Below are 12,101 nucleotides of genomic sequence, written 5' to 3'. Positions count from 1 at the left end.
TGGGAAATGTCCAATGTGAACTTGAAAAACTACAGATTTTACTGTTTGGACTAGAGAATTCTGTTAGGTCTGGTTGGTTTATTGTGTTGTTGAAGTCCTCTGGTTCTTTACTCATCTTTTGTATGCTTGTTCTATCCATTATTGAGAAGGGGTATTAAATGCTCTGTTATTGTAAAACTACCTGTCTTTCCCTTCAGTTCTGTCTTTTTTTGCTTCATATGTTGTGATTATTCTGAATGTGGCTTTTCTCATGCTTCCTGTTCTTAGTCCTTTCAGGCTGCTATAACAAATACCGTAGACTGGGTACCTTATAAACACCAAGTCAATTTTCACAGTTCTGGAGATGGGGAGGCCAAGATTAAGGTACAGATTCATTGTGCAGTGAGAACTGCTTCCTGGTTCATTGAAGCTGTCTTTTTGCTGTGTCTTCTGATGGTAGCAGGGAAAGCGAGTTCTCTGAAATCTTTCTTATAATAGTACAAGTCTCATTCATGAGGGCTCCACCTCATGACTTTATCATCTTCTAAAGGCCCTACTTCCAAATACCATTACCCTGGTAATTAGTTTCCACATGAGAATTGGGGAGGCAGCAAGTGGGAGGGGGACACAAACATTTAGTATATAGCACTGTCTCAATGAGGAAGTTCTTTCATGGCCACTGGTAGTTTTTAGAAACTGTCAGAACAGATGCCCTGGAAGAACCGTTCAATCCACACCAAATATCATGGTGGGCTGACAGATCACCCTGGGCTTGCGAGCACTTGCAGTCACTCCCATTGCATGGATTAACCAAAACACTGATAGGCATTCTAGGTGTTCTGAGGTGACTACATGGGTATAATAATTCCTAAGGAGCCTTTCTAAGTACTGCAAAGGACATGATCACTAGCACGCATCATCAAGTCCTATCCAAGTTGGGCAGGTGTTTTTGGATTTTCCTGTTTTAAGAGAAGGGGAGGAGGTGCCTTTGAAAAGTAGGCTTTATATTAAATAAAGAATGCATATGACATGCAATTCAAAATGTCTTTGAAATTTATTGTGATGAACAGAGTCAAATCCTGTATTATAAATTTGGGGGCGAGGGTTACTCATTTCATAATATGTTGCTTAGCTGTCTTTCACAATAACTTTTGTCAGAGTTGCATAGATTCTGCTTTCTGGATTCTCTAACAGGAAATGGATCTTGGTTATATTGTTTCTCAAGTATGGGCCCCGCAGCTCCTAATCCTTGATCCAAGTACTGCAAGTGGCTAAGCCACAAAAAATGAAGGAACTCCATTTGGTAATAGCCTAGATTAATACCCACATCACCCCATATTACATATTTCAGAAAACTTTTTTTTTTACCCTACCTGACATTTCAAAAAGAAAAGATTGCTCAGCAAAATATTTTCCAAATTTCTAACCCTGATGATTTTTCCACTCAACACTTTACACAAAGAAGTAGGTAGAGATGGCAGTTCTGATCTGCGTGTGCAGTCTTGGTCCTCACCCACTCCCTGGAGCACACGCTCTATTCCTGTATAAACAAAGTGGTTTCAACAGGGTTTTAGGAAATATCTCCAGTATTTACCATTTGCAAACCCAACCCTTAATATATGGAATCTTTTAAATTAGAGGTTTTTTTTTAAATATAACTCAATAAATATCTACTTTATATGCATCACTGCAAAGTGAAGAAAATAGAACATTGAGGAGAATGGCCCATTCCTTGTAGTAAAAAATATTTAATCTAGATTTTTTTAAAGATTTATTTATTTGTGCATACAGAACTGGGGTAGAAGCCAGAGGCTCAGGGGTGGTGAGAGGCTTCACCAGAGACAGAGTGGGAAACAGAACAGGCAGATTGACGAATTACACTGCTGAGGGGAGCAGCGGGCGGGTCAGGAGAGGTCTGCCAAGCCATGTGGATCTCCTCAGGGCAGGTGGGAATCGAACTCGTGTGGAAGCGGCTTTAGATTCTCAGTGCTGTGCTTTAACCCGCTGCGCCACCAGGGAGGGCCCTAATCTAGATTTTAAAAAAAAATCTATATGGGTGACTATACATGTGGAAGAAGCAAGTATCAGGAGTGGAACTCCTCCCTCACCCCTCTGGGGTTATGCTTCTCAGTTTATTTAGAATAGTTGTAACTCTAAGTATGTTTATAAAACTGCACAAAAAATAATTTTGAGAGGATACATATTTCATTCTCTATTAGCTATGGGGGTTTAGGTCCTGGCTAGCGTTGGTAAGTAAGAATTAAAACGGAGTCTTGATTTCCGTGCTGGCGAGTGTGAGTTTCCCTGATGGCCTCTGTCCTGGCCACTGCTTGTGGCGCAGAACCGGCCGCAGCCTATTCAGGCTGCCTGCTTGCTCTTTCCTCCCTTGGATTGACAGCAAAACATTCTTCATCCCTTTCTCCCCAAGTTTTCTTTTCTAGAACTGTACTTTCTGTAGGTGATTGAGTAGCCCTACACAGTTTCTGAGAGGAGATTTTAGTGCTGTGGAAAACCCCCTGGTTTACAGTCACTCTCAAAAAATGGCCATTGCTTATAAAGCTAAGTATTCTACCCAGCATTTGCCCTCTGGGGCATTTATACAAGAGATATGAAGACTTCGTCTTGCACAAAACTCCAAACACAACTGTTTAGGTGGCCTGGTTTGTAATAGCCCAAATCAGACAGTGTCCGATTTGAATTACTAAACAAACTCAGGTACATACACACCATGGATTATGACTCAGAGAAGAAAAGGAATGAGCTGGTGATAAATGCAGCGCATAGGTGTGGAAGCAGTCTCAAAAGGTGACGTACTGTACTAGGGCATCTATGGGGCATTTGACAGGTGTGAACATTAGAAATGGGGAAGAGATTCATTTTGCCAGAAGTTAGATAGGAAGGGGGTGGGAGGAGAGGTAAATATGCTTTTCAAAAGCAACACAAGAAATCCTCATGGTGCTGGAATAGGCTATATCTAACGTTAGTGGTGGACACACAGACCCCCACATATGGAAAAAATGTGTGGAACTAAACACACACGTATGCGCACACATGAGTACAAGTAAAAAGGGGACGTCTGAATAGGGTCAGTGGATTGTGTCCATTCAGGATCCTGGCTGAAAGACTGTTTGGGAAAATGTTACCTTTCGGAAAATGTTACCTTTGGAGGAAACTGGGTCACAGGTGCACAAGAGCTTGCACACAGGATCGCATTAGAAATTGCCATTAAACATTAAATGCCCGTTCCCGCACATGCCAGCCTCACCAGAAGCTTCCTGTGGAGGCATGGGCAGCTGGGTGGCAGGTGCACTTCTGGGTAAGGACAGGAGTGGGACAGCTGAGGGGATCGGATGCCAGCTGTGGGGTGTGGGCAGTGAAGCAGGTCTGGGGTTCAACCCTCACTCTGCTCCATCAGGCCCGATGGAGAACTGAGAGCACTGACCGCCATTTCTGAGGAATCTCAGAGGCAGCACAGCTGTGTGCATCTTACGGCCTGTTTGGAGGAAATAGGACACTGCCTTGGCTCCAGCTCTTTTAAGTGAGGGTTTGATGTTGATAGCGAAGGGGGCAATAGTGGAGAAGGGTTCCCAGGACAAGCCTGGATGTGGCTGGCATCTTGCCAGCCTGTGCCCTCAACTGAGAGCAGGCCTAGCACGATTGTTCCTGGTGTGGTCGGGCGGGGCCCCGAGATCCCGAGGACCTTGCAGGGACTCTCTGAAGTCTAAACGTTTTTCTCAATAGTAGACATTTGCTCATTTCTCTCATTCTTCTACAAGTATACAATGGGGTTTTCCCAAGTCTACGTGGTATGAAATAACAACAGCTTAAATGTAGAAGCAGATGTGAGACTCTCTGGCTGTTTTTCAGTTAAGCCATACTGTCTTATTTTCTTTTTTTTCTCTTACACATTTTATTTTTTCCAGTTAAATGTTATGCCACAGGACCCCTCCAAAGCTGTCTTGAAAAACATTAACTCTCTTAGTTTTAAAGCCTTGATTAGTGGATGTGCTAACAGATTTTTTATTTGCTCAGTCCTTGTAATCAATAAAATCTTTATTGTGGTAAGAACACAGTTTTTTTTTTTTTTTTTTAATCCTTTTTGTTATCTTTGATCTAAGGAAACTACTTCCCATCACAATATCAAGTCTTCCTCTCTAAGTAGACTACTATCACTGTAAGATAAGCTATTTGGTTTATTTTGCAAACAAATAGAAAGTACTATTAAATTAAAATCTAAAGTAGTAGTTCAATGACAGCTATTTAGTAAATAGAAGTAACTAATGCAGCAGATGGCTTCTAGAGCAAGAAATGAACACAAAAGTTAACAAAGCAACATTGCTTCTGTCAGGAATGTCCACTTTTTATGTCCTATGGCCACTGTGGGAATGTAAATGTTATGGTTGCTTATGGACTAATAAAGCACAATTTCATAACAGTCTTGAAAAATAATACATAATTGCCCAAAACTATTTTAGTAAAGATGTTCTGTGCTCTGAAGACAACTAGCACATTCTGAAATGGCCAGGGAGGTGACCCACATGGCACAGCAGACCTGTCTCACCTGCAGCTCCCCTCAGCAGTGTGTTTCACTGGGTCTGCCTGTTCTGCTCCTCACTCTGTCTCTAGTGAATCCTCTGCACCTCTGGCCTGTGTCCCAGTTCTTGTATGCAGAAATAAATAAATCTTTAAAAAATATGTTAGTGTGTAATGAGGTTGTTGTTAAGATAATTTCAAAACTGTTCCGTGTGGCATCCCCTCCTTATAATATCCTTGTACATTTTAGTCCCCTTGCCCAGTTTCTCAGATGATTGTTTAAATATCTAAAGGAATAAAGTAAATACCACTTCCAGTGTTTGCAGTCCAGAAGGGATTCATACTCCTGACACCTTGAAGGAATGTCATGACATCAGGCGCTGTCCTGCAGAAACCACTCTCTGGCCATGTGACTTTAGGAAAGTTTTTAACCTCTCAGTGTCCTGGCATCCTCATCTGTACCACAGGGATAATACTGCCTTCCTTCCTGGCTCAATTATGAGTAAGGAAAAGAATACAAGGAGCCCTTAGTGAGCAGCATATAATGAGTGCTCCCCCAGCGGACAGCCACCGTGATTGCCGTCAGCACATCATAGATGCAGCATGAGGCAGTTTAAGTCTCTGACTATGTCTTGGCGAGCTTGTTGTTAAGCTGCTTTATTTACAAGTCTCCTCACACTGATTTCCATTTCTTTTGACTTCACTCTTTTTTTGTCTGCTTTGCAGGGTTATTGAGCGGGCAGACCTCCCCAACAAATGCAAAATTGGAGAAGCTGGATTCTCAGCAGGTGCTGCAGCTCTGTCTCCGATACCAGGGCCACCTCCACCAGTGTGCAGAGGCGGTTGCTTTCGATCAGAATGCTCTGGTGAAGCGGATCAAAGAGGTATGAACTGGAGGGACAGTAACTCTGCTGACTCATTATTGGGACTTTTGTGATTCACAAGTCCTTTTCTTTTTTAAAGCCCTTTTTAAAAAAATTATTTATGCATAGAATAACTGGGGTATGGGCCAGAGGTGTAGGGGGTGAGAAGATTCACCAAAGACAGAGTGGGGAGCAGAAGAGGCAGATCGACTGAACTGTACTGCTGAGGGGAGCAGCAGGCGAGACAGGAGAGGTCTGCTGCGCCATGTGGGTTAGTGACTTGGCTGGGAATTGAACTCAAGCTACAGTGGCTACAGGTCACTTCATAGTGCTGAGACTTAACCCCCGTGACACTATGAGTTCTTTTTTACTGGGCATTAGAGCTGGTGACTCCAACTTAGGGGAAGTAGTCATTTTCTAGTGAAGTCTGCTGTCTGTCCTCATGGCTCTGGGGAAATTGCCCTCCCCACCAGTAAATGCAGTGGTGAAAAGGTTAAGCTCGGATCCTGGTTGACCAGTTACACGCTTGGGAAAGTTACTGCTCTTGATCTTAGTATCCTCATCTGAAAAACGGGACTGAGCAGTACCCTACCCAAAGACTGAGTGAAGACTCAGTTGCTCAGGGAACATTAGCTGTTATTGGTATATGGGAAGCCCTACCACTCTAATTTGCTCTAGCTAACACATCTCCAGACTGCTGAGCTGCTTCCTCTATCATTAACATTTTGTTTTCCAGTAGCTCATCAGCTCTCCTAAGGCAGGAGCCACCACATCTTCCTCAGTTACATTTTTCACCATGTTAGCCCATGGAAAGCACCGTGGCTCTTAAACTAGTTTCACAGAAGTGACTATATATCTTTAATGCACACAGTTTTTTTTTGTGAAGAGGAAGTAATATAACTCAAGGGAAAGTACTTGCTAAACTAAAGGGCATGGTATGATTGTTGAGGAGTCATTAGTGACTGTAAGTAGGTACTTGTTTTAAGCACTTCTGTCACTAGCCGAGCTTCTGCATGGCCTAGCGCAATAACGAAGCCATCCGCCATTCCCTGGGACTTGGGAACCACTGGTCTGAAGCACAAAATCTGTAAAACTAGTCTCATGTAAAAAAGGCCAGACTTTCTGCATAATTCATCTCCACTCTGGAGAGTTTTAATGCATCTTATTAAAACTTTTCCAAAGTTTTCAATCAAGAAGGAATTTATATTCCAGAAATTCTGACGTGATGCCCTGTAACAGAACAGGAGCTCCATCTTGAAGCTTATGAGACGGACATCCCCTGGATCGTTTAACAAAACAGTCCTGTCATTGGCCGTGAAAGAATATGGACATGCAAGTAAAGGCTTGAGGATTGGTGCAGATTAAACATCAATTAGTAATAGATGTAGTATGTCCTTGAGATGACAAAACAGTCTTTAGTTACATTGACAGATTCGCATTTGCCAATGCCCCCGACGTGTTAGTACTTGTCTTTCACAAACGTTGGATGCATCTCTGCTTCTTTCATGGATTAAATGCTTCTATTTGGAAGATCGGGACCTGGCAAATATTATAAACTTACTGCATTATCGTCTGTAGAGCTTTAAATCTCAAACACAACTTTGCATTAGAGTACTTGTTTTTTCTTTTTGTTTTAATCCTAAGACTTTCTCTCTCCCGATAGACCTAGGATGTGGTCTGTGAATCTGTATTTTATAATGATTACCAAATGATAATGAAGCCATCCTCCACTGCCTGGGACTTGGGAACCACAGTAAAAACAGAACCAAATTCTGTAAAACTAGGTCAGACTTTCTGCATATTTCATTTCCACTTTGGAGAGTTTTAATGCATCTTACTAAAAGTTCTTAGGAACCTTACAGTAAAGGGAATCAGTACATTTGAAACTTCTTTGACCGCGAAATCCTTATCTTAGGTAACATCAATTAATGTCTTGTAGAAGTGGTATTTTTTTAGACTAGTCCTGAAAAATGCTTTTGTAGGCATAAGACCTTACCATTTTGACTCCTGTGCTAGAAATTGCAACATTAAATCTCAGAAAATTTTAGGATAATAAATTAACTCAGTGTCCCTTGTCTTTTTTCTAAAAGTCCTTTGCTCTGTATCAGGTGTTGTCATACCTGTCATTCTCTAGGAGTGTTAGTGGACCTGCAGAGCCAAGATCAGGAGGGAAATCAGTGGGCAGGCCTCGTGATCACTTCCGTTGGGATCAGAGGGACACATGGCTGGAACCGCTCCTAATTCAGAGAAAGGAAAAATCAAGGAGTTAGCAGAGCCTTTCCATTGCTAAATTTAGTTACACTCTCCAGTGTGAGAGAGAGGAACGGGTGATGGTGCGGACATCCTTCACAGCTGGAGTCTTGTCACAGTGGCCAGGAATTCCCTCCTGGGCTACAGGATGACCCTCACTCTCCCTGAGCACTGTGGCACACCTGCTGAGGGGTGCTCCTTGAGGGGAGACCTGGGAATGCGGTGGTGGTGGCTCTGCTGACTGAGAGGTAAGGACAGGCGAGGAGAACAGACACACTGAACAGTGATGTGAAAGATAAGGCACTGTCTGTGGGGTGTGCTCAGTTGTGGTTTGTTAACAAGTTCTGTAGGCATTAAAGACCAGAGTCTCCTGGAGCAGGTGATGGCCTCTAGGGAGGCCATCGCGGAAAACCAGAACTTGGGAAATGAATGAACAGAGGAAGAGGGCAACTTGGTGGCCAGGGCAAGTACTTGACAGTCTTAGGATAACATTGACATTAGGGCTTCAGGGGTCAGTGAACTTCTGGAACTTCTTGTTGAAAGGTGTTTTCGCTGCAGTAAGAGCCACATGATGTTGGTGTTGGTTCATCCAGCATGCTCATTATTTAGATATAGAAATTGAAGCCTGTTGGAGAAAGTACTTTAGCCAGGGTCACAGAGTGAGATCGTGGACAAAAATAATGCAAATGAAGGTGGATGAAGTGGTCTGTTTGCGAGTGGAATATTTGAACATAGTACAGAATGATGGGGAGGGGTCAGAGATGACGAGTAGACGGCAAGTTCCGAGAGCAAGATCCCTGTGGAGCTGGTGAAGGGGGTATTTGGGCCCTGGGAGCATTTGTGTTGCAAGATCTAGGGAGGACGGAGGTGCATTCATACAGTTACTCTCTGTAAAGTTTCTAAAACCTGTCTGACTTGTATTAAACACCATAGTGTTAACTCTTGTGATTGTTTTACATATAAATAATGTCTAAAAGGGAAAAGCCCAACCTTCTGCCATGAATTGACTCATGAAGTTTCTTGACTCCAGTAGCAGCCTAAATATTGGCTCATTTTCAGCTCTGTGCTCAACAACCCAAGTAGGATAAAGAACTACATAGAGGCAAGGCAGATTATTTTTAGCCCACTCTCATTTCCTTCAAACCCTGAATCATTTCTTTCCTGCCATGAACAAGTGACATTTGGAAATTTTGTCATTAATTTAACTGCTTGTTCAGCTTGGTGAATAGTAAGCTGATGCCTGAGGAAAATGGGCCGAGAAATGTGAAACCGGATGACAGCACGTGACCAGCCCTGGGCTTCTGGGCTGTGGGCACAGCTCTTCTTACCATCTCAGTGATTTTCGGAGTAGCCCATTATGGACCCATTATTGTGGAGTCAAGTTGGTAGGTGGACACTTTCCATTTTAGGTCACATCTGTCATTGAAATTTGTGTTAACTGAACGGTAAAGAAGAGAGGACCCTGCTACCACTTTTGTGGGTGCTCGGGGGGTGCCAGGCGTGGGAGGCTACTCAGCAGGTGAAAGTGCTCAACTCCAAGACACCGCAGAGCTGTGTGCAGCATCTGCTCACCACCCGGCTCTTGTTTCTGTCTTGTTCGTCTGTCGCCCGGTCAATTTGTTCATAATTCCACTACCTGCCTAACTACGATCAAGCCACTGGGTTCATTTTGTTACGGTTGCGTGCTCTTGCCTTAAAGGACTTGACTAAGAAATTCACGACAAGCTCCTGGTAGTCTGCGTTTGTCATTCAGATGTGTGGAGCACCGGGGTGTTTTAGCACAAGCCAGGATCAGCCACCAAACGGTGGTTCACATGAGCAGGCTGAGAGCTCCAGTCCTCCGGTCATGGAAGGATGCTGGAGAGGCCCTCAGGTTTCTCTAATTCAGCCCTTTCATTGCCCCAATAGGAAATCCAAGGTCCTTTGGGGTTTACCCAAGGTTTTTTCTCCTCCTTAATGACTGAGGTAACAGGAGATGCGCCTTCCTGCTGGCCAGTTCTCCTTCCCACCGTACCAGGCTACGTGCATCCTGCTTCTTTGGAGTCCTTCGTTGTGTTGTAGTTTCTCCTTCTTCGTGCAGTAGACCCCCGAGTGGTTTTTAGAGGGAGGTTTCCGCCCTGGACAGCACACAGCTGGGCACAGCCTGCTGTGTCCACAGCAGTGCTGGTTTTGCCCTAAGCTGCCGAGTCATGTTGAAGACCCTGCTGGAGCTGTTTTCTTTGTATTTGGCTGCAGAGTCTGTACTCCTCCTCCACAGGGCTGGGGGAGAGGCTGATCAGGGTGACGTGAGTCCCCTCGGTGCTGCCAGAGTCTGTCTGCCCTGGCATTAGCGTCCATTCTGGCCCCCCCCCCGGCCCAGTTGGTTAGCGTGAGCCATAGGCGGCTGAGACCGGTACTCGACCCACCACCTTGAGCTGAACCTTTCGGTGTCGTGTGGCTGTTCTAAATCTACCTTGGCTGTGGCTCGCCTGACTTGAGATTACAAAACCGGTCGGGAGGGCTCATTTAAAACTACACATGTAGGCGAGAGTCGTGAGAGGCGCAGCTTCTTTCTGCTGCATTTCTTCTTTTCTAGCCTTTCAAGGGGGCCTGGCATTCCTTCCCATCTCACAGGGTACTCGGGTGTGAGTTTCCACCAGAGACCTTACGATAGCATTGTAGCTGTTCCCCTCTTGTCCTTTGGGCAACCTTTCTTTTCGGTAAGAAATACAACTGGTCCCTTGGGTGGCAGGAAGTACAGATGGGGGACTGGGCTTATGCTGGTTTGTCTGGCTGTAAGGTATGCTACTTCCTTGGGCCTGGCCCCACGCTTCCTTTCCACAGCCCTGTGCTGCCAAGACAGAAAGTCTGGAAGGGGGCCCAATCGAGTTTATTACTTGCCTGCTGGAAATGGAGACTTGTGTTTCTTGGCGAGGCATGAGCCAAACCCAGTTTTTTGACTGCTCTGAGAGTTAACTCCATTCAGGTTCTGGCTGCTGCCATATGAGCATGTGTGAACAGCAACCCTGTTTCCTCCCAGTTTGCTCGCCCTAGATGTGCCCCAAGACAACTGACTGCCAGCTTCCCCTGACCGGCCCGCATGCCTGCCCTTCGCCCTTCCCCAGCTCCTTTCCAGTCTGCCCTGAGAGGCCCCCTCTAGCTGCCTTTCTGGTGAGGAATGCGAGTTACAGCAACCTCTAAGCCAGGGGGTAAGCATGGCTGAAGAACTGGAAGCAGGTCTCGGAAATGTCGCTCTCTTTGGTATGTCTTTCAGTAAGCAACAAGGCGTTTCAGCAGAGGTGAGCGTCGCTGCGAGCCGTGTCTGGCACATCGTCACTTCAGAGATGTTAGGTGAATGAACATAGCATGTTCTTCAGTTATTTCAGTGTCCTTGTCGTGGGGGCTGTTAGGCTTGCTTATTCTGTTAGAGAAAATAAAAGTTGTAAGTGGTAGCTCGGTGGGCCAGACTGAGCTCTAAATCCATCCAGAAATGCGTCATGACTCAAATACAACAGAAGTTTTTTTCTTGTTCTCGTTCACAGTGGTGTTTCTGGCTAGCAGGTGACTCTCCTCCATTGACTTCTGGGCTCCTCCTACCCCCAGAGGCCACTGCTGACAGCACCCAGGTGCTGGAGGGGAAGGAGAGTGACTAGCAGAGGGGTTCTCAGGGTCACGCCTGGAAGTCTGGCACTTCATCATCAGAAGTGTTGGGGAAAGGGACTCACTGTGTTCTTCAGTCCCCTGTCTCTCTGGGTAGAGCCCAGTCACACGGGCCCAGCTCGCCTCAAGGGAGTCTGGAGGCGCAGCCCTTGCGTATGTCCAGAATTTTGGGTTATGTTTTGAACATCGCTGTCGTCTTTATGTTCCTAAAAATGTATGGGAACTTTGAGGTTCACAAGGGCTGGTGTGAGGTGCCCCCATGGTTTCCATGTCACTTGGGTTAAGTTTTGTGTCCACGAAAACCAAGTGATAGTAGGAAAACAGGTTTTTAGCAGTAAGTGAAAAAGCCAGGCCACCATCAATATCATTGCAACCTGTTAAGTATCTTTTAACAAAGGTTAGAGGGAAACAAGTATATAGTTGCAGTTGCCTCTTAGTAATGAGGTTATCTGTGATTATTTTTTATATCATCCTATCTGTGAGTTTTTTAAAAGGCTGTTTCTGTTTTTCTGTGTATTACAAACATTGATTTTGACCATGCAGCTTTTCCCCCAAATTGTTTGTTTTTCTTTCATGACATATTTCTTTGTCTTGTGAGGTTTCCCCCCACTGGTTCTGGACTCACTGAGCTAAGCAGATACTACCAGGACCCGCGTGCATGTGCTCAGAGGGCCGCTGTTACCTTCACGCAGGCCCTGTTGGAGGTGTGGAGGCTGTGTCCCTGAACAGAACCCATACGTTGCCTTCCTCTTAGACCTTGCCTTGCACTGGGGAAGCAGTCACTAAATGAGGGAGAAAAAGAAAATATACAGCAATAGAGGGTGTTTGGTGATCAGT

General features: G+C 44.9%; 1 protein-coding gene across 3 annotated transcripts in view; it reads left to right on the top strand.

The window, feature by feature from the left end:
• Window positions 1–12,101, top strand: part of LOH12CR1 (loss of heterozygosity, 12, chromosomal region 1) — a 68,036-nt gene that overhangs the window by 44,123 nt on the left and 11,812 nt on the right. For all 3 annotated transcript variants that reach the window (XM_012732854.1, XM_012732853.1, XM_004693270.2), the window contains exon 3: window positions 5,239–5,396. In XM_012732854.1, coding sequence (XP_012588308.1) covers window positions 5,239–5,396 — 158 coding nt within the window. The remainder of the gene's footprint in view (window positions 1–5,238; window positions 5,397–12,101) is intronic.

Source organism: Condylura cristata, unplaced genomic scaffold, assembly GCF_000260355.1.
Source record: "Condylura cristata isolate star-nosed mole 26May11 unplaced genomic scaffold, ConCri1.0 scaffold00036, whole genome shotgun sequence".
Classification (NCBI taxonomy): Eukaryota; Metazoa; Chordata; class Mammalia; order Eulipotyphla; family Talpidae; genus Condylura; species Condylura cristata.
Note: the sequence above shows the minus strand (reverse complement) of the source record. Positions and strands in the feature narration are given on the sequence as shown.